Raw genomic sequence first — 26692 nt, forward strand, 5'->3', positions numbered from 1 at the left:
AAAAAATAATACAGAACAGTACTCATCCTGCCCCTGCCCTCACCAGGGGCATGAAGCCTGACTGGGGCCTCAGTCTCCCTCCGGAAGTGAGGGAGATGGGGAGGGAAGGGGGAGGAGGGAGGAGGACTGGGCACACAAGAAAGCTGGAAGGGGGACTCATTGTTTAGGTAGAATGGCCGCAGGGCTTGAGGAGGAAAAGAAAGTGGTGGAGTCACATCCAGGCCTGCCTTATAAGCATGGGTTCATGACACATCGCCCACCCCCGGAAGCAGCACTAGTGCCACAAACTGCTGGGTAGCTTCCAGCAGGATGGAAGGCTGCTGCCCCTCCCTCCCCAGGAAGTCCTGGCTGGGGCCCTGGGATGGGGGTGGGAGGCTGGAGGGCTGGAATTCAGCCCCTGGGCTGGTCAGAGAAGGAGCAGTTGGAGAGCAGTTCCTCCCAGCTGGACTTGCCCAGAGACCAGGTGCCAGGTGTATCTGAGGGCCCCCTTCACATGACCCACCTAACACCCCCATCTGACACTATCCTATGCCCACCTCTCTCCCAGGCCCCGCAGGTCCCCTGCCCAGGGCCAGGGTTTTCCCAGACAGGGGTGGGCTGTACAGGGAGTGAGGCTGTGCCTAAGAGGGCAGAGGGCCTACAGACCCAGAAACACCCTGGAGTGTGTGTGTTGGGGGGGGTGTCTGTTGAGTGTTAGGAGCTACCAGTGAGCCTTTGGTCCCCAAAGCAGCCCTGTGCCGGAACAGCAACTGCCCATGATCCTTCCTTCCTCTGGGCCAGGCACTGCCCTACCCAGATTTCCCTCCCCTTCCTCCAGGGCACAAATCCAACTTGAAAGATTATAGGAAGAGTGGGCAGTTGGTGCTGGGTGTGGAAAGGGGCTCAGAGGTGGAGGGCAGCAGTGTTCCCCACTCTATCCCTAGCTGCTGCTAAGCAAGGCTGCGTTCACTGGTCTGCTCAGATCCCCACAGTCCTAGTCCATGCCTCAGCCTCGTGAGGAGGCTGGCCATCTTCCAGCAGGCCCACTCCAGGACTAAGACCGGCTCCCCTCAGCATCTTAGGGAGTGGGAGAGATGGGGGCTCCACTGCTGAAACAGACTCCCCGACTGCCTGTGAAGGCCCAGCGTCAGCTTCCCAGACATAGTCTTTCCGGCCCACTCCCCTAACACGTCCTCTCCACCCAAATGACTCCTTCTGAAGTCCAGGAAGTCGTGCCCCAAGGACCAGGTCTCCCTCCACCTCCCTCACATGACCTCCACGTGGACCCCACTGTCTGAAAGCCACTTCCCCAAAGCACTACTCCTACAACCGAGGGCCCAGATTTATGACGGACCAGTCCTTTTGGTGGTCTGACCCCCAGCTGGTGGTGCAGTGGGTTCTGTGGCCGTGGGGGGGGAACCAAAGTGCAAGAAGGTCGGGGGCAGATCACTGGGAGCGGCGTCGCGGCGAGGCAGGTCTCGCCCCAACCCCAGACGCCTTCCCCCGTTCTCACACCACAGTGCCCCAGCAGTCGCACGTTTTTGTCCAGGATGGGAGGTGAGACGGCTGGCAACAGACCTCCTGAGTTCCCGGGTCCCACGGAGCCACCCCCCATGTGTCCCCACCCCGACTCCTCCTACGAGGCGGAGTCCGCGCCCTACGCCAGCGGCTGCTCCCCCGGGGCTTCCGTCCTCCTCCGCGCAGGCGCAGGCGCCGGCTCCACCCCCGGGCCGGGGAGGTGCTTCCGGGGTTGGCTCCGGGGTTGGCTCTTGGGTGGGCTGCGACCCGGGGAGGTCTCAGTCCCGGAAGAGTCCCTGTCTGAGCCGCGCAATGCCCGTGCGTAGCGGGACCCAGGTGAGCCCGCTTCTCGCTCCACGCACGGCCAAGGGGCAGTCTCCGAGGGTGAAACTCTTAGCCGGAGTCGCACAATCCGTGGAAAACTAGTAACACGCGCGTGGCGGGCCCCCGACAGGGTCTGCGGTTCCCAGGAGAGCGCCCGGCGGGCTCGGGCTCGCGGCTAGGCTCCATTTTCCAGAAGTAAAGTCGAGGCTGGTCCGAGGTCTCCAAGCAGGTCTGGGAGGATATCCCGACACCGGTGAGATGCTAGGCACTTAGGCCCAGATCAAATGTCCCCTCTCCAAGGAGCCAGCCTGCAGACAGAAATGACCATGGGGGTGGCCTAGCAGTTAGCTCTAGTGTCTGTCACAGCCGGGGAAATGTTGCGCTTTATTTACTGATTCCGTGTTTGCCCAGGTTCTGATGGAAGGCTGGTGGGTCCCTTGGAGACCTCCATCCAGGCCAGGCCCTCCCAGCCTGGAAGAGACTCGTCTCCAGGTTTTTCCCGGAGGTACCCCAGGTGGACTCTGTTTCTCACTTCCATTCACTGAGCACTGGCTGCATGCCAATCAGGGGCTTGCCTGGATTCTCTCTTGTAAAGTGCACGTTATTGGTTCCCTTACCATGGATGGGGAAACAGAGGTGGACACCCTTCAGTCATTTTCTGGGGCTTCTCACCCAGGGAACTCTCATTTCTAAGCAGGGCCAGGTGACACATGTCAGGCGCCCAGGTGCACGGTTTGAGGCAGCACTCACCCTTGGGTGCAATAGCGGGGTCACCCCGTTGCTCAGCTCTCGGGTTATATAGCTTGCACCACATTCACTACAGAGGCCCGTGAGGCAGCTTGGAATCCCAGGTCTGTAATGGGGAGGCTAAGGCCTCTCTGAGCCTCAGTCCTTGGACATCCATATGAGTCCCCCCACCACCCAGGGTGGGCTGGCGCAGAGACTCAGGGTGACCCAAGTACCANTCACTGTGAATGTGGTGCAAGCTATATAACCCGAGAGCTGAGCAACGGGGTGACCCCGTGAGGGCCGTGACCCCTACAGAGGCCCGTGAGGCAGCTTGGAATCCCAGGTCTGTAATGGGGAGGCTAAGGCCTCTCTGAGCCTCAGTCCTTGGACATCCATATGAGTCCCCCCACCACCCAGGGTGGGCTGGCGCAGAGACTCAGGGTGACCCAAGTACCAAGAGGCAGGCCAGGGGCCAAACTCAGGGCGAGAGCAGGGGCCACGGCGTCCCAGAGTCTGAGCCCATGGTAGGTATTGGCAGATGGGCAGGACTGCAAAGACGGTCACGTCAGCGTCCATTCTCAGCAGACTGGCGGTCTCCGCTTGATGTGGAATGTCAGCTCTTATGTTAAAAATAATGGGTCTGTCACATGTTAGGAAGACATGGGTACTGCTGAAGATCAGCCCTTGAGGATGGTGTTTTCAGGCCCTGATGCTCACCTGCTCTCTTTATTTACCCCTGCTCCTTGGAGGTCAGCTGTTCCTAAAACAGCCATGGGTGCATGCTCAGATTTCCTGGGGTGGGGTGGGGTGGGGGCAGGACAGAGGCTTTGCGGCAGGTAGGAGGTGGAAACTGTGCAGGTTCTCAGCCAATCCTCATCCCTCAGGAGACCTGTCCTTTGCCCTACTTGTTCCTTGTCATCCTGACATCTGGTTCATGAGGCAGAGAACATTTGGGGACTCACTGGGGGGCGGTCATGAGCTTGGAATGGGGCCAAGCAGATGGTTAGCCTGGTGTTCACCCACCCTCGTGTGTCAGATGTTCTAAGGCGGAGTCTGGCACAGTGGATGTGTGCATTCGGGGAGTGAATGGCCCACAATCCATTCCTCTACCAAATTCTTGGTTAAGGTCAGGTGCAAAGGGCAGTGTTCCAGAAACAAGCTCAGAAGTTCATTTGGGTTCCTTGTAGCAAATGGGAATCAAAGGATACCAGCCCTCCTGTCCCAGGTTCTTGTGCCCATTGTCCCCTCCCTGGGCCCTGCAGCCCTTTGCTACTGCGTTGTACACCTTCTGCATGTGGCGGGTGTGTAAAGTAGAGTGGCCACGCTGTCACCACTGCCACGAACCTTTCCTTACATGCATTCCTTTCCCAACACCTCTGGGGCCCAGCAAGGGGGTGAGGACATCAGGTCTGTTTGTACAAAATGGTTCCCTCACATTGCAGGTGAGGAAACTGAGGCAGGCAAATATACTGCCAAAGCTCTGCAAGGCAGCCTTCACTGCACAGTCCTCTGCCGGCTCCTGTTGAGACACTTTATTTTGTTCTTTCCTGTTACAGCTTTCCCGCAAACTGGGGCAAAAAAAGCAGCGACCTTTGGAGGCAGAGCAGCATCAGAGCCCACCAGGTGGATCCCAAACACCTCCCCCCAAGGAGCCCCGCCTGGATCCACCCACGACCCTGGGCCCCCAGCGCAGTATCTATTTTTCAAACCGCCCTGCTCGACTGGGATTAGAGTTTTTCGACCAGCCTGCAGTCTCCCTGGCCCGGGCATTTCTGGGACAGGTAACGTAAATGTAGTGCAGTGGCCTCTGCTGACATGGTCCTCACAGTGCAGTGTCTGTGGCCCCAGACCCCTCGCCATGGGGCTCATGCCCTGGACTTGGTCCTGCTTGTCCTCATGCAGTTAGCTGCTTTGACGCTTGTTCCTGGATAGCTTCGCCTCAGTCATCTGGGGCAGGAGGTGGGCCGGGATCAGCTGGGAAGAATGTTGAGACTGTTGGCAGTGTCTGCCCTGGGAGGGGCAGGGGAGCCACTGTCTGCCCGCCTGCTCTGGGCCCTGAAGACGTCGGCCCCCTCCTCCTGATTGCCATCAGGGCAGGTGTCTGTGAGGGGCTTTGCCTGCCCTGTCCCCTGACACAATTAGAGCCCATCTGTAGCATTCGTCGCTTTTAGAGAAAGGAGAGAGAGAAACATTGGTTGCCTCCCAAACACACCCAGACCTGGGACTGACCCTGCAACCTAGGTATGTTGCAGGAATCAAACCTGCAACCTTCTGGTTACAGGGCAACGCTCCAACCAACTGAGCCACACCGGCCAGAGCAGTGGGGATGGCTTTTAGCCACGTGAGAGTGGCAGCCATGCCCCACGAACTGCCTGTGTCAGGACAACCGCCTCCTCACCACAGCAGCTCACAGGGCCAGTGCTGGCTCCCCAGTGGCCCCTGTAGCTCAGAGCAGGCCCAGGGTCTAGACTGGGAAGCAGGGATCCTGCAGGGCCCCTGTGACAGCAGCAGTGCAGTTTCGGCCACGTCTGTCTGGAGCACCATCTGGGTGTCAGATTCAGGCCTGGTTGTCTGGCCCTTTTAGAGAGTCCATGGCCTACCCTGCATTGTTTTGTGAGGCTACCTTACGTGGAAGTGGTGAAAGTGAATCAGTTTCTGTGACTAATAGGAAAGTTGGTGCCAGGAAGTGGGTACCCAAAGGAACAGACCCTGAAATGTGGGCTAGTGGAGTGTAACCTGAAGTGGGACTTAGTAGGTAGTGGCCAGGTCTGTTCCCACGAGAATGCTTGCAGCTGCAAGGGCTACGAGAGCCATCTGGAGAGCCCTCGGTAATGAGGATTTGGGATCTCACACACAGTGGCACGGGAGTCCCCGCATCAGGTCGGCTGGGGGCCCACAGGCCTCCGCGTGTCCCCCTCCCTTTAGGGACTCACGTGCCCACTGAGCTGGAAGGTGGACAGGGCAGCATCCAGCAGAGAAGGAAGTGCTTCACCCAGTGTCCCTGTAGCCTCTTTACAACCTCCCATGACTGTCCTTGCAGACCCCTTGGCCAGGCTTGAGTCACCCCTCTGCAGGGCACTGCAAGGAGCACTGAGGTGCCATGACACCACGCTCAAGTCAGCCTCTTGTCGGAGAATAGTGTTGCCTGCCCACACACCCTCCCCCCAAAAGGAGGAGACCTGTTTGTAGTAGGCATGGGAGCAACCAGTGTCTAATACCTGGAAATTTTATCAGAGTGAAATTCAAAGCAGAAAATTCAAATTAAAACAATGACAGTGAGAACAGGGCCACGAGAAGCTCCTCTCCCGAAGGGCAGCTGGCCCCCAGTGGGCCTCCTGGAGGTGTGGAAATATGAAGAGTGAAGCCAATAAAAGAACGCCCTCTTTGATCTGGAAAATGGAAGTGAGCCCTCAACTGTGATGGAACAGAGACTCCCTTTCTTGCCTGCAGATGGGCATCGGGGGGAGGCTCCGACTCCCTTCTTCCCCCACCCTGTCTCCAGGAAGCGCCACCTCACCACGTGCCTGGACTTCAGCACACTCCTCCTGGCCCTGCGGCACTGACCCTGGCTGCAGACACACTGGGCTCCCTGGGCTGAGGCAGGGGTGGCCTGGCCTAAGAACGAGGCAGATGCTGCAGACATCCCTGTAGAGGGGCTGCCGCAAGAGTCCCACTGTGACCCCTGTTCAAGTCGGCCCTGGGACTATAAACCCTGGGCATAACTGCTGCCCATTCCCAAGGTCATACTGTGCCGTGCAGCCAAGACAGTCGCCCCACAGGGCAGGAAGGCTCCAGGCAAGGGAGATTGACTCCCTGGCTTGCCCAGGCCCTCGACAGGCCCTCTCTGGCTCTCCTGGCTGCTCTCCGAGGTACCCTGCTGGCCTGAGAGCACCCACCCCCTCCAGTGACGATGCCTGGCAACTGCCCCCTGTTCTTGGCTGGCCCCTCTGTCCCTTCCTGGCCTACTGCACACGGACCCCATTCCTTGTGGAACTGGCTATACCCCGGGCCACGGTTCAGGCTAGGAGTGCAAGGGGGCAGCTAAGCCTGCTGCTCAGAAAAGCCTTTCAGAGCTGGTAGGTGGGAGCTGCGTGTGACGTGCTTCGTGGTTATTCCACAGGCTCTAGGGTGTCCAGGCAGCCATGTGAGGACACCACAGGGGTGCCCTCCATGCTGCCCTGCCCCGGCCTAAGCACAAAAGTCCAGGGGGACTTGGGCAGGGGCGGAGCAGCATGATGGAGGACCCGCTGACATGGAGTCAGTGAATTCCCTGGTGCAGGTTTGCAGGGAATTCACTGCAAAGGCCAGGGCTTGAGATGGCTGTCATCTATGGACAGAACTCTCGGTGAGCAAGGCCTGTTGTCTGGGGGCCCAGCCAGAGCGGGTGTTGGGAGGGAATGGGCTGGCCCCAGTGTGCCCTGAGCTGACCCCAACTGCCTGCAGGTCTTGGTCCGGCAACTTGATGACAGCACAGAGCTCCGTGGCCGCATTGTGGAGACTGAGGCATACTTGGGGCCAGAGGACGAAGCTGCCCACTCAAGGGGCGGCCGGCAGACCCCCCGCAACCGCAGCATGTTCATGAAGCCGGGGACCCTGTATGTGTACCTGATTTATGGCATGTACTTCTGCATGAATGTCTCCAGCCGAGGTGAGCAGTGCTGGGGGCTGGAACATGATACCTGGGCCCAGCCCTCCAGCTGGTAGCTGGGAGACCCCTGAGAAGACTAGGGTGAGGCAGGTGCTTGAGCAAGGAGGCACCAGTGCTAGGCTAAGTCAGGGTTTCAGGCACCTTGGCTGTGTTCACAGGGTGGTCACAGGGGCCGGGCCCCCATTAGAAGTCACGGGTTGGCTTGAACACAGAGCAGACAGGTTCGGTTCCACGAGGCGCCACTAGGTCCAGACCTCAGAGCCAGCAGCACTGGCGGCCCAGGGTAGATTCAGGAGGGGCTGGCTGTGGCAGGAGGCGAGTGAAAGCTGTTTGGGTTGGGCTCAGGCGGGAGCCTTGCCAGGCTGCCCGTGACAGGGTCTGAATCAGTAGTTCTCAACTGGAGATGGTGAGTCTGCCACCCTGGGGGACACTAGGCAATGCCTGCAGACATTTTTGGTCATCACAGCTGGTGGGATGCAGCTCACAGTGCACAGGAGACATCCCCCACCACAGAAAACCATCGCCCCAAACGTCAGTAGTGCAGAGGGAGGTGCTGATCTAGAGCTCCCAGGAGAACCCACTCACCTTGCGGGACCGGTCTGGGCAGCCTCTGCCCTCTGGGAGCAGGCGGCGGTCCTCTGGGCGGTCCATGCTCAGAAGAGCGAGCCCATACCACCAGCTGGTCAGAGCCTAACCAGGAGCGGTCACTCTGGCTAGCCAGTCCCAGCGTCTGTCTGCCCAGCTCCCCTTGCTGGTCCCAGGGTGAATGAATGCTTGAGGCCAGTGAAGGGATGAGTTTGGGTATGCTATGCTAAGACATGTTTGCTGAGTGACTCAGTGACGAGGGGGCCGTGGTTGCCCAGAGACGGCAGCTGGGGACATTCAGTGCCATAGCTGCAAGGGCAAGAGGATGGAATAACCCACGGCACGAAAAGGGTATTGAGGGAACTGTCAAGGGTAGGGGACCACCCCGCGGGGCCCTACTGTCACCCCGGAGAGCTTATGCTGGTGTGGAGTGTTTCTTTGGCAGCGACACCAGCACCTCCTGTAAAGTGGGCCTGAACCCAGGTAAGGAGAGGGACTGAGCCCAGAGATGCCTGGAGCTGTGGTCAGCGAGGGAGGGAGGAGCCAGGGCTTCTGAGGGCAGACAGTGCAGGCGTGGGAAGTGGCATATTACTTTCTGGACAAATGACCAAGATGCCCCAGGAACACCTAGTTCAGGGGGAGGGTCAACTAGGGTCACCTAGTTCATCTGTAGAGTCAGGGCCAGAGCCAAAGGTTATCCCAGTACATCAAGGGGGTGGGGGGCAGGGCGGAGTATATCACCCTCAGGGCAGAGGCAGTGCAGAGAAGAGGGGAGTTGCTGAGGCCCAGCAGGCGGTGTGGACAGAGGAGCAGGGGTGGGACTGGACACTCGGTGGGAAGGGTCAGCAGGATCAGGGTGTTGTGATTTTACCTCAGGGTGCGGGACTCAGCCGTGCTCCAGGAGCAGGGTGTGGGTGATAGGTGGGGTAGGCTGCTCCTCAGAACCACTTGGGGGCTTAGTGGGACAGGGAGGGATGTGTCACAGCCCCAGTGGCTCGGGGCACACACAGGTAGCCCTGGCTGGAAAGGGCCCAGGAACTACAGAGCAGTTGGAACTTCAAGTCCTTGCTGTCCTTAGGTGTACTTTGAGGTCCTTTGAACACTGGCTGGTTAAAAGCGTCTGCTCACAAAAACCCCACTTGCCAGCTGCTGCTGTGTCCACTCAGGGCCAGCTCCTGGGTGCTGAGGAGGCCTGCATCGAGAGGCCCAAGAGTGGGGACTGGCCTGGCCCTCCCTCAGGCTGGGCCAGTCAGACTCTGAGGGGGGGAGAGTAGGCCACAGCGAGTCAGGAGAGTGGCCTTGCTGGGGTTGGGGTTCCTCTGGCCCCGGTCCAGGTAATCACCGCCCCTAGCCATGCAGGGCCAAGCGAATTTGGACAGATGTGTCCTCTGCGGCCCCAGGTGTCAGTTTGCTGCTTGGCCTTTGAAGTAGCCTGGCCCAGTGGGGGAGTTGGGCCAGAGGGGACCCCAAGGGAGGTGAGGGATGCTATCAGCAGACACCTCCTTCTGCCTGGTCAGTCTCCCCACTGGGTCACGGGGTGGGGCTCACCCAGCATCCTGTGAACACTTATAACCGCCAACTTCCTGGCTTGCGCAATAGATCCTGAATGGGCAGAGACAAGTGGGGGGCTCTGGGGTCTGACAGGGATCTGGGCCAGCCCAGGAGCTTCCAGCATCCTAGCGGGGTCACCATGCCAGGCAGAACGGGCTATCTAGGGTTTCCTTTGCCAGACTCAGCTGCTGCTGGTCACCAAACCAGAGAAGCCAAGAGGAAGCCCACTACAAGCACCCACTAAACATTTCTGCTGGTTCTCCCCGGCTGGTATTTAGGCTCTCTGGCTTCACAGGGGCCCCACTGGGAACCCCACGGGTGCAGATGTGCAAAAGGGAGACGCAGGCAGAGGGTCTGGACAGTAAATGAGCATAGGAGTGCTCATGAAGGCAGCTGCACCATCCCTGCAGCGCTGTTGTGCCCCAGGGTGGGGAGGCCCAATCACTGCCTGTCTGTCTCTCTCACAGGGGACGGGGCATGTGTCCTGCTGCGGGCACTGGAGCCCCTGGAAGGTCTAGAGACCATGCGGCGGCTTCGCAGTGCCTGCCGGAAAGCCAGTACGGGCCGGGCCCTCAAAGACCGTGAGCTCTGCAGCGGGCCCGCCAAGCTCTGTCAGGCCCTGGCCATTGACAAGAGCTTCGACCAACGTGACCTCACCAAGGACAAGGCCATGTGGCTGGAGCGTGGCCCGCCGCAGCCCAGGGAGCTCGCTGTGGTGGCAGCAGCCCGAGTGGGCATTGGCAGTGCAGGAGAGTGGGCCCAGAAGCCCCTGCGCTTCTATATCCAGGGCAGCCCCTGGGTCAGTGTGGTAGACAGAGCAGCTGAGCGGGATGCACAGGTCTGAGCAAGAGCCTGCTTGGAACAAGCTTTTTAATTGTTTAAAACCCAAATAAACACTTCATTTCTAGAAAATGTGTCACTTGTGTCTCAGCCAGAGACCCCTCCATAACAATCGGCTTCCTCCAGGACGGGAATATCAGGGCCCTGGGAGTGTAGCAGGGTAGAGCGCCCGGCGCAGCACGGACACATCCTTCCTCGGGCCTGCTGCAGGCCCCTGCACTCCCCGCTGTGAGAGAGCTGGAAGCACTGGTGCAGACCAACCCCCGGGGGGCCAAGGAACCACTGTTAGTCAGCCCAGGCCCTCGTGCATCAGGTGGCAAAGGCAGGGGGATGACTTAGCCATGAGCTTCTTGGGGGCTAATACAGGGCTGTGGTAAGGGCCAGGCCAGGAAATGCCCACAGGCTGGGAGGAATGGGACAGTGCTGGGCCACACAGGATGGGCCAGGCACATGACCCTCAGACTTGGAAGGGCAGCAGTGGAGGGGGCCAAGGAACACACATGGGGGGGGTCGAAGAAACATGTGACTCAAACCTGTGTGGGAAGCACTCAGGCCTCGCTCAGCATGAGTCCTGAACGCCCGCCCTCAGCTTAGAGCTTCACCCTCTCAGCTCAGATGCTGGGCCAGTTTTGAGAACTAGATACGTGACAGTGCCCCCACCCACTACAGCAGCCTGGCTCTGTGTCCTCGGCCCAGGCTCACGTAAGCAGCGCCTGGAAGACAGCGATGACCGGGTCCTCGTGGGTGGTCACCACCAGCACGCTGCGGAACTTGTCAAAGAGCATGAGCAGCTGGGAGCGCCTCGTGTTCTCGTTGTACATGATCTCCTCTAGGTGGTGGCGGCCTCGGAAGTACTGCAGGAGCCTGGAGGGGAGGGATGGCACAGCCCAGGCTGGCCTCTGTCTGACCAGCCACTGAGCAGCCCGCAGGCCCAGAGCAGGTGGAGGGGTCTCAGAGGCCTAGGGAGGCAGCCGTCCATGCCCCCCAACAGGAGCAGGCAGATGTCCTGGAGCCATTGAAGTGAGACTCTGAGGACACATGGCTGTCTGAACTCCAGAGCCCACAGGTCACGTCCACCCCCAGCATTCTGACACGCGTGGGGCAGCACAGGGCCCGTCTGCCAGAGGCTTCTCTTTCATGCCACTACGGCAACAAGCCCCCTGTGGTTCTGGATCCGAATGGGGTCACTGCTCAGGGCAGGTCTGCAACTGGACCAGCTGCCTGGCATGTGGTTCTTAACTGGGGGCTCAGTCCCTGGCAGCCTGACCTCTTCCAGAAGACCGTTACACCTGCAGAGCCCCCTAAGTCAGGGAGGTATGACAAAGTCTGTGTCACCTATGATATGGATTCTCCCACCCCTAGGCCGAGTCCCAGCAAAAATCCCTGCCAGGCCTCATGAGGATGAGAACTTGTTGCCAGGCCCTAAGAAGCAACAAGAAACACCCAGGAAGTACTGGTGATACTCCCAAAGACAGAGGCACCAGATCCAGAGTCTCAGCAGCAGACGAACTCCTCATGCCTGGCACAAACGGACCAGGTAGGGACTCCCAAGTACATGAGACGTCACCTCAACCAGTGAGTGCTGTTTGTCATTAATGGGTTTCAGCTGGGGTGGGCTGAGTAGGTCCCCATCCACTTCCTGTCCTGACCCTGGACTCGCACCCACCTGGCAAACATGCGGAGGTCCTCGGGGTTCTGGGCTGCGGGCACACTGAGTACAGCTGCCCGCTCGGGCTCCGACAGGCTGGCCAGCAGGTTCTCTGTCATCCTCTTGTTCAGCGGGGAGTCCCCACTTGGAAGCAGCTCTGCACTGGAGTTGTCCATGCTGGGACTCGTGAGCGTCATATCATCACTGCTGGCTGTGAGTGGGCATGAGTCAGGGAGCAGTAGGCCCCCCAAGGATGCCTTCTCAACCCGATATGGAAGACAAAGAGCCCTGGACAGGCCAGGTCCTCAAACTGAGCCCAAAGCCCTAGGGCAGGCCTCAGCTTGAGGAGGTGCTGTCCTGGAAACCTTCCAGCCCCTCCTCCTCCTCCTCAGCTCCCCAGCTGAGCTCCAGGGACCTGGAGCTTGGCAGTGCAGTACTGCCTCTGGGGGCACAGTATGGCCACAGCGGCTCTTTCAAGAAGGGACCGTGACGGTCACTGTCTTCTCATAGGCCCCGGGGTACAGAGGTTTCAACTGTCCTGCTAGTGATGGATGACATGGCAGGCTGGGGGCAGACTGCTCCTGATGTGAACAAGCCCCTGCTCAAGAGCCCAAAGGTACAGCCTCCTCCTCAGAGCCAAAGAGGTACAGGGAAGTGGGGTCGGGGTCTCCTGGGCTCCTTTAAGGAAGGCAGTCTACAAGAGGACCGAGCTGCCCACATGAGAGGCAGGTATGTATGCACGTGTGGCCACGTGAAGGTCCCTCAGCCATTCCAGCGATGCCTTTGTTGGACCACCTGGCCACCATTCCCAGGTGTCCCCTAGGTGCTCACTCCCCCACCCTGCCACCACAAAGATGCCCGGGCAGGGGACTCCTACTTGGGGAGCCAAAGCTGAGGGCATTGGGCGTGCTGAGGCTGCGGCCGCCGACCCTGGTGGTGAAGGGGACCTCCTCCTCCCGCAGGCGGGGCTCGTCCTGGCTGGGCGAGGCCATCAGGCAAACGTAGGTGTGCAGCTGGACCAGGAGCCTGTGCTGCAGCATCCACACCACCATCTGAATGAGCTGGGTCTGCAGGACAGACAGGGTGAGCTGGGCACTGGGAGAGGCTGGCCCCCACCACTGCCCTGTTCCCTTCCTGATAGGAATGGGATGCCTTGGCCTATGACCCTCACGAGTCACCCTGAAATCCAGGGGTGCACGAGCTCCAGGGGCTTGACTTAAGGCAGGAAGGTGGCTCCCGCCCCAGGAAGGAGCTCTTAGCCGCTGGCTGACTCTGCGACCCTAACAGCCTCCAGGGATGGCAGTGAGTCTAGAAGAGCAGTGGGGCCCTGGCCACACCTGCTCCCACCACACACCTGGCTGCTCTAGCGCCTGGCCTTTCTTGCTCAGAGCTGAGGACCAGGACCTGGCACGTGGAGGCCCATGTGCCCTCCCAGCTCTGAGCTGCCCCTCTTCTGCCTTGTGTCCCCAGCCCACTGGGCCCTGCCATTCGAGCCCACCACCACACAGAGTGGGGCCTGTGGGACCCTTTCCCTGTGGCCTGCGCACTGTGCAAAAAGAAGCCATGGGTAACGGCCCTGAAAGCAGGAAGTCCTCTCCTCAGGTCAACCCGAAAGCCTGTCCAGGGACAAGGACCCCTGCTGAGCTGTGTGGTCCTTAGGGCATGTCATCCACCCCTCTCCCACAGGGCGAGCAGCTGAGTAGGACAGCAAGGAACCCTGTTTGGGCGGAGCTCCAGCACCAACAAGCAGGAAAATGCAAGCGGACAGTGTCCATGTTCTCGGACACACAGGCATGGAAACGGGGTGTGTATGACCTGGTCACACCAAATAAAATTAAAAAGGATTGTAAAACTTTAAATTCAGAAATAAGCCCTGGCTGGTATAGCTCAGTGGATTGAGCACGGGCCTGCGAACCAGAGGATCGCGGTTCGATTCCCAGTCAGGGCACATGCCTGGGTTGCAGGCCAGTTCCCGGCAGGGGACACATGATACATTGTGTGTCCTCGGCAGAGGCAACCATACATTGATATTTCTCTCCCTCTCTCCTTCCCTTCCCCTCTAAAGATAAATAAATAAAATATTAAAAAAAAAAAAGAAAGAAATAAAACAGAGGCTCCATAAGCATGGAGGAACATATTCCTGAGGCAGGAGGGGTGAGAAGCAGACAGCCTCACCCCAGGACTGTGCAGAACCAAACCCAGCTCTATCTGGGCCCCCTGACAAGGCATGAGACTGCCCCTCAGGCATGGCCTGAAAATTCCACCGGCCTTCCAGACCACCAGGAAATTTCTGCTGGGAGGGGGAGGGTGCAGATGCAAATGTGTCTTTCTTTCAGCTGGCATGACCTGGCACGGTTCCTGGAGACCGCAGGCTCCATGAAAGACGGCCTTTAGAACTCTGTCTCACGCAGCATCTAAATGAACTGAGGAACCAGAATCGCCTTCTCATTCACAGTTTGACAAAGGAAAGGGCTTGCTTCTAAAAACTGGTTCTGCCTAACAGATCTGCTGCTTATTAAAGTAAATACTTTACTTTGGAAGAACAGCCTTAAGAACACCCAGCCCCATCTCCGACACCTGTCTCATCTGGCCCTGCCCTAGGTCTCTGCCCAGAGCCCCGGGAGTTCAGCTGGGGGAAGGTCCAGGCCACACCCAAGCCTCCCGCAGACAGAACTCAGCCTACCATTCTGCAGGCCTCCCACCTTCCCAGAGCCCTCCACCCACCCCTCGCCCTGACCCAGGCCCACCCTCTCCATGTCCACTTGGATGAGATTTGAGGTACCAGTGAGCCACCTGGGCCAGGACAGGGAGGGAAAAGGAGGGCAGGGCCCAGGCTCAGTGAAAACAAAACCAGCTCTGCCTCCTCCATCTGTGGGGCCCAGGCCCAGAAGGGGCACCAGGTGGCTCTGTCCTCCCAGCAAAGATCAGCACTCTTCAGACTGGGCCTCCTACTGTGGTTTTAACCCTAGCAACAACCCACTGCAGCCAGGGGCGGACTCGTGGGAGGGGCTTGGAACTGCCCAAGTACTGGGTCTCTGGCCAAGCACCTGCAGGTGACCTGGCTGGGGAGCCAGCTCTGTTACCCTGGTAGGGCACGGACCACCTACACGGCAAGGCCCCTCCTGGCCCCACACCCCAGAGCTAAGGGCGTGGCAGTATTGAGAGCCCTTGGATCAGGTTCCTGGGCTCCCCTGGCTTCTGAGACTCACCTCTTGCACAGGGGGAGCCAGAGGGTTCCTAAATTCTGACAAGGAGACAGGCAAGGAGAACTTGGCAAGGACAGATGGCAGGTCATGAGACGGGAACTGGTGGGAGAACTGCTCAGCCAAAGGTGAGTACCTGGGGACAGGTGAGACAAGTGTGTCCGTGAGCTCGGTGACCACCCCATCATGATTCACAGCACTCATGCCCTCGCTGTGAGCCTGTGACAGGCAGCAGGGAGGTGTGGCGTGATGGGTAGGTCAGGATGAGTGCAATGAGGACAGAGCCCAGTTGCCTTCCCTTAAGGGACAGCAGAAGCCATGGGCACCAGCCACCCCAGAGTCCCTCTTGAGCCCCCGAATGAAGGCCAAGGCTCCTGAACTCCCATCGGGCACAAGGTACAGAGCTCACTGGCTGTAGACATGGCAGGTGCAGGCCCTTCTTGGAGGCAGCTGGTACTGGAAAAGCACAGGCCCAAGGACAGCCAGGTGGTGCTGGACCAGGCCAGAACTGGGACCTTGGCATGGGAGAGGCCAGGCATCTGGTCCAAGAGAAGGCCAGGCATCTGGTCCAAGAGAAGGCCTAGCTGACCTGGGGAGTGCCATCTGGAAGGCCTTGCCAACCACACCCCTTCCCATTCAGGGGCCCTGGGCTCTGGCAGCCAGAGGTACTCACAGGCACACGCTGGCGTTGGGGGAAAGCATGTAGACATTGTTCTCACACAGCGGGTAGATGATAATGGCCTTGCCCCAGTACACCAGGTGAGCCGCAAGCTGGAAAACCTGCAGGCAGAGGGGGCTGGCAGGACAGTGCCTGAGAGGCTGACCCACGGAGGCTTCTTCCCTGACTATGGACACAGCCAGCACATGCAGCATTTCCTATGCTCAGAGCAACAAGCCTTTTTATCGCTGCTCCCTGTACAGTTTGGGGTGTTGTTTCCCGTTAGGGTCCTGTACTGCTCTGGCTGGGAGTGAGGAAAGGTCCCAGGAGCATAGGGACATTTAGGGTACCTAGGATCACAGAGTCAGCTCAGCTGAGCAAGGGACTTGGTTGGCCACCCTGGCAGAGGCAGGCTCCCCACTACCACCATGACTCCAGCATGGGGATGGGTTTCCATGTGCAGTGACTGTGGGGTCACTGGACATGCCCTCTACATCCTGGAGAGTATCCCACTGCCCCGCTCTCCTGGACCCCTGGACATCAGGATGGGCCAGACAAAGATGCCAGAAACCCCTCCGAGCCTCACAAGGGGAGGCCAGGTCTGAGAACACGGCACTACCTTACTTCATGAAAAGAAAGGCACTGGGCATTTCTGATTTGGCATCATTCTAGGTGAGCACTTCCCCAGGTGAGCCTGCTGCCCTTCTTAACCAACACTGGGAGCTTTCAAGGGGATGGTCACCCCTACCTGTATGCAACGCCTGCGACATTGCCAGGAACACCTCTACCTCGTTACGGCACGAGGCTTCTAGTGGCACCACCAACTTGAGCACAATGCAAATTTCAGTTCCATCACTGACCCTCTTCTCTCTCATCCCAAGTCCCACTGACATTCACTCTACAGCAAGGACACACCCACTTTCCTCCATCTCTGCCACCACCCTTCCCCAGTGGTCCCCACCTCCTGCCTCTCCCTCCAGCCAGAGCACCATTCTGGAGACCAGAGATCTAAAATCACTACCACATGGCTGGGGCCAAGGTGCTGGCAGGCAGCTCTCCACTGTTCCATGCCTCTGCTGGCGGCAGCATTCCTTGGCATGTGGCCACATCATGGTCATGTCCCCGCCTCCTTTTCTACAGTCAAATTTCCCTCTGCCGCCTCCTCACAAGGGCCTTTGAGTCTACACTGGGCCCACCCAGATAATAGAGGACCAATGCCCCACCTCAAGATCCTTAATCACATCTGTGAAGTCCCACCCAAGGCCACATTCACAGGTCTCGTGGGTTAGGATGTGGAGGTCTGTGGGCACTGTTTAGCCAATCGCAAGTAATGTACAATGTGACCCTAATTTGGTCATTCAAAAATAATGTGTTAACCTATGAGGAAAACCTGGAAGAGTCTACAGTGGTTACATCTGGGGTATGGGATTGTGGGGACTTTCTCTTCTTGTATCTATAATTTGAATGCTACTTGAACTTTTATACAAAAAAGAACATATTAAGTCTATCATACAAAAAAATATTCCAATATTTACTTGTAGATGAGTGATTTAAAATGATCTGCTGACATTCATATCTAATGCTGATAAAGGACCTCCGCTGGGCCACCTGTCATAGGAAGCAGGAGTCCCAGAGGTTGGTGAGGGCCACCACTGGAGCTGGGCCTCAGGGGACTTCTGTACAACCACACCAGCAAGGAGTGTGCAAGGAAACAATAGTCTCCCCACGGCAAGGCCAGGGCAGGAAAGCAAAAGAGACATCATCAAAACTTTGTCTTTGGGCCTGGCTGGTGAGGCTCAGTGGATTGAGGACTGGCTTGCAAACCAAAGGGTGGCTAGTTCGATTCCCAGTCAGGGTACATGCCTGTGTTGCAGGCCAGACACAGGAGGGGGCGTGTGAAAAGCAACCACACATTGATGTTTCTCTCCCTCTGTTTCTTCTCCCCTTCCCCTCTGCCTAAAAATGAATAAAGAAAATCTAGAAACAAAAAGTTCTATTTAAAAGTTAATCTACTTAAAAAAAAAAAAACTTTGTCTTTGTGCAAGGAGACTGACAGATTCCATGTTGGGCAGCCTCAGTGGAAATGAAGGGTCAGCATCATCTTTCAAAGCTTGAAATGGGAGCTGCAGAGACTCACAGGTGTCTGCCACTTGACCAGTACTGATCAGAACATGGACTCTGCAGTACATGAGAACAGTCAGCACATTTACGGTTCAACGCTCTGTGGGTGCTATGAAGGCAAGCAGGACGTACGAAACGCTGAGGCAGAATCCAGTGCAGGTTCTCACAGAGGGCAGACAAAGGTCGTAAGGTACACATGAGGGAAGGCCTTGTTCTGGATGACAGAATGCAAAGTGACTGTTTTGGGGGGAAAATGCCTAAGAATCAGGGCTTGTTAGACAAGCTTCCCTGATGCCTCTCGGGGAAGAGAGGCCCAGGTGGGCCATCTTCTTGCCTGTGCTCCTCTTCCTCTGCCCGGCCTGAGAATGCTGCCACCCATTGGCCTTTGCAGGAATCACACATGCCTGGGAGAGGCCCTGCTGCCCTCTGGTGGCCACGTGATGGCTACTGTCAGCAGAACCTGAGACACCCCACCACTGGCCTACAATTTCTCCTTGTGCTTTTTCCTCCTCACCTGACCCCTTCCCAGGCTCCAGACAGACAGACCCACAGCCAGGGCTGAGGGGCCCTACATCCAATCAGAAAGGGCAGCTCACAAGCACATGGTTCAGACAGGAGGTAGCACCTTGCACACAACACACACTCATCTGCACACGGGCTTGGTCAAGGACACGAGGTTAGGCCCTAGCTCTGCACTCGGGCAGGCCCAGTGTGTCCTGCCCTCACTGTCCCTACTCCAAGAACCCAGTGCTGCTTTCTCATGTGGCCACCTGCTGTGCACCTGCTTCAGACCTGGAAGCTGCCCTGCCCTGGCATTCCACCTTTCCAGCACCGGAGGGCCTCACTCCTCTCCGCTGCAGCCTTACCACACTCAAAGGAGGAAGAAGTCAGTCCTGCAGCTAGTCCACAAGCTAGCCCTGAATCCAGGCTTGATTCAGATTCCAGAACCTCCAGCCAACCCCAGAGCCACCTGTCACTGGCTCTCATCTGGACAGAGGCAGCCTGCTTTCCTGACACCCCAGCTTCTCCCACCTTCAACCAAGGGCCACCTGCTATGAGGTATCCAGCTCCTCCTCTGTCCCATCCTTCCCCATCCAGGGTGTCTCCCCAGGACCCCAGAGCAATACCTGCAGCAAGGCCAGGTCGGCATCCTGGGCCAGCTGCTGCAGGTTCTTCACAGCTGACGTGGTCTTGATCACACGCACCAGGGCTGGGGAGCAGTCGAGCGGGAGCTCACCCAGCAGAGACTTCTCGTCGCTGAGCAGCAACAGGGCATGGTACGGGCTGTGGAGCAGTAAGGTCAGCAGGATATGTGAGCCACAGGTCCCCTGTACCAGGTGTGCACCTGGAACCAAAGGTGCAGCTGGGGCCCACAGGCACTGACCCTCAGAGAGGAGAGACCACAGGAGGAATTAGAGACAAGGGCAGTGGTGTGTCCAGGGGCCTTTACGCATCTGCAAGGATTACTGTCACTCTAGGAAAAAAAACAATTAGAACAAAACTGAGGAAGGTCCAACAACTTGACTCCATCTCCCACCTCTGGGATTGCCCAGCACATGTTTGTTGATTGACAAAAATGAATGAATCTTTCCTAAGGAAAGAGCCCCAAATATGGGAAAAGAAAATCACTGCCGAGGCTATGAATAGAACTACATAAAAATATGCCTATTAGCAAGGAAGCCAGAAGGAAAGACATCGACTTGGAGCACAGGCTGGGGGAGGGAAAGAGAATGAGGCAGGGCTTTGCTTTCTCATCTTCAAGTTTTCTGTAAATGTGCCCAGCTTTATTTTTTTAATTAAAAAAAATATTTAAGGAGCCCTGGCTGGTATGGCTCAGTGAATTGAGCACAGGCCTGTGAAGCAAGGGGTTGCCGGTTTGATTCCCAGTCGGGGAATGTGCCTGGGTTGTGGGCCAGGTCCCCAGTAGGGGACACATGAAAGGAGACCACGCACTGATGTTTCTCTCCCACTCTTTCTCCTTCCCTTCCCCTCTCTCTATAAAATAAATAAGTAAAATATAAAAAAGAAAAAAATATTTAAGGAAACTGGGGACTTGGTTGGACACAAGAGCAAGAGGAGAGTGGGCTCAGCTCTTTCCTGCAGGAAATCAGTTCAATTAAGAAATGGCGCCCTGGTTGTGTAGCTCAGTGGATTGAGCTCGGGCCTGCGAACCAGAAGATCGTGGTTTGATTCCCAGTCAGGGCACATGCCTGGGTTGCAGGCCACTTCCCAGCAGGGGATGCACTTCCCGGCAGGGAGTGCACAAGAGGCAACCATACATTGATACTTCTCTCCCTCTCTCCTTCCCTTCCCCTCTAAAGATAAATAAATAAAATCTTAAAAAAAAAAAAAAGAAATGGCAATCCCACAAGTTCAGATTCAAATGCAGGAGGAAGCAGTTGAGCAACACCATGACGGCATCCCTTCAGGGGTGCGTCTTCTCCCCAGGACACTTGAGCCCATGGTATACCCGACTAAGGGAGGACGTCAGCACGGAGCCCCACTCACCCACAGAGTGCCCAGAGGGCCCAGGGAAAACCCTGGACTGGTCATTTCTATACAAAACCAGACACAAGAACATGTGTTTTTACTTCTATAAACAGGAGAGCCCTATCTGCCAATTGCTGTGACAGGAAGAGGAAAAGAATTTTTGGAACAAAGTGACTGCTGAAACCTCAGGCAAAAGAGAAGGGGCCCTGCAGGGAGTGTGCAAGAGGCCGGCACTCACCGAATGGCCTTCAGGCTCCGCTCTATGGCCTCAGGGGGGATGAGGCTTGCAGCAGCGTAGTGGATCTTGTGCGGCAGGCAGAAGCTCACCTCCAGCCAGCTGTTGATGTGCAGCCGCACCACGCCAGATGTACACAAGCTGCAGGTGGCAGACTCCATTACTGTTGGTGCCGTGGCCCATTCACACAGCAACTTCTACCCAGGCACCCAGATCACACAAAACCCCACCCAAAGGTGCTTCTTCCCAGTACACTGCTCCTGCTGGTCAGAGGAAACTGTAAGTGGACAAAGATGTAAGAAAGCATCTTTCCAGACCTCAGTATGTTGAAGAGAAGAAAATATGTTTGGAACACAGGCACACAAATTGTATTTCTGGCTTGCCCTGGATTCTGTAATCCAACCAGAGTGTAAGGGCTCAAGGGAAGCATCTTCCATCTCTGTCCCAGAAAATAAACGCACCAGGGGTGTTCAAATGCCTCCTCCTGAACACCTCATGTCAGCCCCTTCACAGGTGGGCAGCGCAGGGCAGGGTCTGTCTCCCAAAAGAAGTGGGCAGGAGAGGAAGGGCTGAGGGCGCCAAGTCCCTTAGGACATCCTATCAGGGAGAAGCACACAGCACCCACCTCCCTGCAGGTGCCAGCCCAGGTGCACCGGCCTTGGCCTCAGTGAGGGCAGTTTGGTTCTTTCAGGCCAAAGCCTCACTCAAACCAAGTATGGCAATTGTCCCCGGCTCCTCGTTTCTCTCACATCCCACCTCAAACCATTTAAGAAATCCTGTCTGTGTCACCTGCAGGGACCTATACAGTCCAGCTCTCCTCAGCACTGGCTCCCTCCATCTGCCCTCCCCCACAGGCCCCACAGCTCCCAGCCCGGCAGTCCCAGCCAAGACCCCCAAATGCCAGCAGCCCCATGTGGTCTGCCCACGTTTCCCTGACCTTGTTTCCTACCCCTGATAGATCCAGCTACGCCAGCCACCCTGCTGTTCTCAGGGCCCTGGTACTTGCCCTTGACCACAAGTCCCCCTGCGGGTGCCTTGGAGCTCTTTCCCTCCTTCAGATTTCAACTCAAGTGCCACCTCCCCAGTGAGGCACACCCCGACCCCGGTCCCAGCCCCACAGGCAACGCCTGCTCACTGCTCACATGTGCCTCGAGCACTCGAGCACTCGAGCACAGGGCACACCTCTCCGTCTGCTGGCTGACGCTGTCCTCCCGACCAGAATTTGGTCATGAGGTGGGGTTTGTGTTTCATTCAATGCTCACACCATGGCTGGTCCAGTGTGGGATACTTGGGGGCCAATGAGAAGCATTTCATAAACAGAGGAAGGAACAGGGCCCCGCGGATGTGTTTCCTGCTCTGGTGGCCTCTCAGGAAGCCTTTGCCCAGACAACAGGATCCTGGCAGCTCCCTGTGTGGCCCTGGACTCCTGCACTGGGAACCACATACAAAGTAGCTGTTTTCAGCAAGAGCTTCTGCAGCTCCCCAACAGAGAAGCCAGCCCCACAGCCTGGCTGCTCGGACCCTGCACTAAGTGCTAACAGCACTTGGTGTTTGATGCAAAAGAGAAGCAACTGCTTGAGCAATGTCCCCATGGCTGATCCTCGTGCCCCTAGCAGGTGAGTGAGGGGGGACCTGTGCCCACTGCGAAGGCCTGGTCTGCCCTGACCCCGCTGGGTTAAGTGGTGCTCTTCCCAGCACATTTCGACCCTGACACACTATTCCCAGTTGGCTGGATGGGCCAAGATGCCCACATCCAGCTGAGCGTGGGACAGGGCACCGGCTTAGGGAGGGCTGGTGGGAGCTGCCATTTCACCCAGTCTCAGACCTCCCTTGGGGAAGCAGCTCTGTGGCCCTCACCCCCCACACCCACAGGCTGTTCTTACAGTCTCTCTCCTGAAATCTCAAGCAGCAGATTAACAACCCAAAGGTCCACTGGAGAACTGGCAGAACCTGTGGTCAGTGATTTCAAATGCAAAAATAAATCTTTATTCTCTCAAGCAGGGAATAGGCAATGGGGGGAGAAAATGGTGGGAAGAACAGAGCACACCTATCACCTCAACCACTCCCAGGGTTTCTGCCAATACCATTTGCTCACCACACACTGCCCCACAGCTCCCAGACACCTTCTGCCTGCCCTGCAGGGAAACTGGGAACATGCATGCCCCTCTCTAAGGATCTAAACGCCACAGAGGAGTACCCCTGGCTTCAGGGGATGTGGCTGAGTCTGCGAGGCAAAGATCTGGCCAGTACTGGGGCCACAGGCCTGCAAGGTGAACCCTATGAACAGGTCTGATGAGTGTCACGATTTGGGGGAGAGTTTTCCCCCAAGGTCTCAGAGGAGAACCCCACTCCTGGCTTCTTCCGGAAGTGAGTACTAAGCAAGTACATCTGAGTAGATGAAGGCTCCCATCTTCCTACCCTTCCATGGCTGAAGGTCTCTGCTGGCTAGACATCAAACCCTGCAAAACAGCTCAGTCTCTTAAGGAATCGAAAGGTCAGGCCATGAGAGAGCTGCCCAGGGTGCCCGGCTCAGCTGCTCCACTTGATTAAGTCAACAGTGTTTATATCCTCAGCATCCACACACAGAAGGGAAGAACAGGAGAATCGGGGGCTGTAGAAAGGATGAAATGCCCAGGCTCTTTGCTCCACTTTATATGTGGTCAGAAAGGCTGGTCGATGGAAAATAAGGGTCTATTTCTGAGTTGTCTTCTGCAGCATATTGCTCAGAGTAGCTGTTCACACCACCACAGAATCAGAATGAAACAAAGAATTCTTGCCATTTTTTAAAAATATTTTCATTTATTTATCTTTAGAGGGGAAGGGAAGGAGAGAGGGAGAGAAATATCAATGTATGATTGCCTCTGCAGAGGACACACAATGTATCGTGTGTCTACTGCCAGGAATTGGCCTGCAACCCAGGTATGTGCCCTGACTGGGAATCGAACCGTGATCCTCTGGTTCACAGGCCTGTGCTCAGTCCACTGAGCTACACCAGCCAGGGCTAGATTCTTGCCATTTTTAAGGTAGCTGGGTTTTTAATATTTTTTTAAAATATTAAATTATTTTACTTATTTATTTTTACAGAGACAGGAAGGGAGGGAGAAAGAGAGGGAGAGAAACATCAATGTGTGGTTGCCCCTCACACACCCCCAACTGGGGGCCTGGCCTGCAATCTAGGCATATGCCCTGACCGGGAATCAAACCAGCAACCTTTCAGTTTGCAGTCCCGCAGTCTAGCGCTCAACCCACTGAGTCATGTCAGCCATGGTGGTAGCTGGTTTTGATGCACCCAGTGCCCAGCGATGCCATGTGCAAGTCCCCAGCCACCTGGCATGTGCTGAGGCTCTAAGCACTGGTTCAGGCTCCTGGGGTAAAACTTACAACCCAACACTTAGGGGCTCTGATTCAGTGGTGCTGGGAAAACAAGCTGTATGGAACATAAGAAGATGGAAAAGAACTATAAGAAAAGGAACAAGCAGAGGAGGGTGTAAGGGTGTGCATTTGGGGGGCAGGTGATTTGGGGCTTGGGACAGGCCTCATGGAGAGACGACAGCAAGTGACTGATTTGGTACAAGGGAAATGAATCAGGCCCACATAGCATCTGCACATGTCAGCCACCCACCAAGTCCTGGCTGTGTCATCTGGTGTACAGTGGCATGGGGCCCTCTCCTCGGGGGGGGGGGCCACCCATGTTGAGTTTCTGGCTTCCATATGGATGTTACTCTACTTTCCCAAGCATCTGCTCACTTCCCAGAAACCTCTTCCCCTGGAGCACCAAGGCTGGTGCCGCTCTATAGGTGTCCAGCGTGGAGATCCCGAATGCCACCCATGGCAGCACCCCACAGAGCCAGCAGGAGACCCTAGAGTCCTTGGAAAACTCTGGAACAAATCAGGAGAAGTCAGGAGAAGGGAGAACAGTCCTCAAGCTCCCAGAGAAGCCCTGTAAACCCCTCACGTCAAGAGGTGAGCTAGGAATTACACAGAAATCTGCCAAGAGGAGGAAGAGAAAAGCTTGTGCCTATTTGTATGGGTTTTATAAAGTATTTTGTTTATTTATTTTCAGACAGAAATCCAGGAAGGGAGGGAGAAAGAGAGGAAGATAAACATCAATGAGCGGTGCCTCTCGCACACCCCTACTGGGGACCTGGCCTGCCACCCAGACATGTGCCCTGACAGAACTGTATTGTTTTAAGACATGGCTAGTGAAGTGGGTATTCGGGGCCTAAAATGCCCCTACTAAGCTTGTACTTCTCTGTAGGGAAGTTAATGGTTTGATCCGGAGACAGTGTAGGAAAAATGCTGCCCCCACGTGAGGCTTATCCACCCCTCACACAGGTCAGGGCCAGAAGGGAGAGCCAAGCCCTGTCTGCAGCGAGAGATACGTGCTCCCGCCAGAGCCCCAGTCCTGAAGCAGTGACTGTGCACAAAGCTATGCACCAGCTTAAAATATGTTATCTTTCATTTCCCAAACAGAGATGTGTGCTAGCTATTCCATTACCCTCAGACCTCAGAATCTGAGAAAGGATGTCAGTTCCTAACCTTCAGCTAATATCTGAAACATCCTCTGGCCACCCTTCTTTCTGCCCTAGGCCAGAGACCTTCAAAGCCAGCCCTGCACCCTCTGGTCCCTTGGTCTCATGCAACCAGGCTTCCTACTACATGCAGTGAGACGCTACAGCTGATCCAAGAGAGCTGGGTGGGCTCCAAAAGTTTACATGTAGGTATGTTTTATGGAAACAGGGACTAAACTCCCAGGATTTTCATGGAGGGGTCTATGGGCTCATACATCTCAGGACAAACAATAGTGTGAGGCAGTGAGGAGCAGGCATAACGTCCCCGGCATACCCAGCATGGCCCACCCAGCCTCCTGGAGCTCACCACAGGCCCTGTTGACTACGGAGACCCAGGCAACAAACACTTCTCCTTCAAACTCCACAGAGTCCACACTGACATGACTCCTGGACACTTCCTTTCAACTACTAGTGGATGAGCTGATTCTATCCACATGCCCAGCACAAGGGCTGTGTTATGGAAAGTGAAGGGACATTCCTGACCTCATGGGAGACACAGCCTGACAGTCACACAGATGAGTGAGGTGCTATCACTCAAGTCGCCAGATTCCACAGGGAGACACAGGTACTGAAAGTCAGGGTGGCCTCCCGAGGAATTCACACTACCAGACTGCATTCAGACATTGGGTCTGGGCCACCGGGCCACCAGGTCACTCAGCCAAATCATAGCCCCATATTTTATTTTACTTTTAAATTTTTACTTATTATTTATCTTTAGAGAAGTGAAGGGAGGAAGAGAGGCAGAGAAACACTGATATGCGAGAGAAACATAGATCCGGTGCCTCTCATACACGCCCCAGAGGGGGACCTGGACCACAAGACAGGCAAGTGCCCTGACCGGGAATCAAACCGGCCACCCTTCGCTTTGTGGAACAACACCCCAGTAAGCCACACTGTCAGGGCTAGATTTTAATGAAAACACCAAATCCAGAACAATTCCTTTGAAAAGTCCCACCCCGATCTCCACCATCACTAAGTCTCACAGCTTCCTGTCCCTTATCTCTGCTCTGAGAAAACCTTTCCAGGGACCCGTCGGGAGGTCACCACCTGTGTTCTGTGCTGCCTGATCAGTGACGAACACTCAGTCTCCCTTTCTTAGCTCTAAGGTGCAGTCCATTCCTCTGGAACAGAGGCAGGCCAGGACAGACCCTCAAGGCCAACCTGGGCCTGGTCAGACACAGTCAGAGAGAAGGCCACAGGCCACAGGTCAGGGAGGCTCCTGGGTGGTCGCAGAGCCATTGCTGTGCCGGGCTGAGCCAAGTGCAGGGGTGAACACAACCGCCCCTGGCTTCCCTGGGGGTGGGACAAGGACTAGTCAGGGTGTGGTCTGGGAATAGGGTGGTTTAGGGGGTCACCTGGAGGAAATTCTATTCTGGGCACTAACACAATAGAATGCCTGGGAGGAAGCAAACTAAGCTGGACAGTAGATCCTAGGAGCTGTTTTTGCTAAAATCTGATTCCTGTCCTTCTCCTTTAAACTGATGCCCACTAGGGGGCACTGGCTGCCTCAGGCTCTGCGCAGCAGCAGGCCCTCAGATACCCAATCTAGGATCTCATCCCTCCAGCTTTCTAGGGCAGTTTAAACATAAACA

General features: G+C 56.4%; 2 protein-coding genes across 10 annotated transcripts in view; one reads left to right on the forward strand and one right to left on the reverse strand.

Annotated features, from left to right (window-relative positions):
• The first annotated feature begins 1701 nt into the window (after positions 1–1701).
• Positions 1702–10246, forward strand: MPG (N-methylpurine DNA glycosylase). Its single transcript, XM_037034617.1, has 4 exons — positions 1702–1833; positions 4107–4331; positions 6994–7198; positions 9802–10246. The coding sequence occupies exons 1-4, from the start codon at positions 1810–1812 to the stop codon at positions 10176–10178; spliced, it is 831 nt and encodes a 276-aa protein (XP_036890512.1). The 5' UTR covers positions 1702–1809; the 3' UTR covers positions 10179–10246.
• Positions 10188–26692, reverse strand: part of NPRL3 (NPR3 like, GATOR1 complex subunit) — a 45808-nt gene continuing 29303 nt past the window's right edge. For all 9 annotated transcript variants that reach the window (XM_037034535.1, XM_037034538.1, XM_037034531.1 and 6 more), the window contains 7 exons: positions 20533–20670; positions 18932–19088; positions 15699–15805; positions 15032–15161; positions 12700–12889; positions 11841–12033; positions 10188–11038 (listed from right to left, as the gene is read on the reverse strand). In XM_037034535.1, coding sequence (XP_036890430.1) covers positions 10873–11038; positions 11841–12033; positions 12700–12889; positions 15032–15161; positions 15699–15805; positions 18932–19088; positions 20533–20670 — 1081 coding nt within the window. In that variant the 3' untranslated portion in view covers positions 10188–10872. The remainder of the gene's footprint in view (positions 11039–11840; positions 12034–12699; positions 12890–15031; positions 15162–15698; positions 15806–18931; positions 19089–20532; positions 20671–26692) is intronic.

Source organism: Sturnira hondurensis, unplaced genomic scaffold (genome assembly GCF_014824575.4).
Source record: "Sturnira hondurensis isolate 20B ecotype Veracruz unplaced genomic scaffold, ASM1482457v3 Scaffold0022179, whole genome shotgun sequence".
In the NCBI taxonomy this organism is placed as follows: Eukaryota; Metazoa; Chordata; class Mammalia; order Chiroptera; family Phyllostomidae; genus Sturnira; species Sturnira hondurensis.

Excerpts from the sequence above, each read along its gene's own strand:
- MPG (XM_037034617.1), top strand. The coding sequence starts at position 1,810 with ATGCCCGTGCGTAGCGGGACCCAG. Across the intron at positions 1,834-4,106 it reads CCGTGCGTAGCGGGACCCAG|CTTTCCCGCAAACTGGGGCA; the intron begins GTGAGCCCGCTT and ends TTCCTGTTACAG. Across the intron at positions 7,199-9,801 it reads CATGAATGTCTCCAGCCGAG|GGGACGGGGCATGTGTCCTG; the intron begins GTGAGCAGTGCT and ends TCTCTCTCACAG.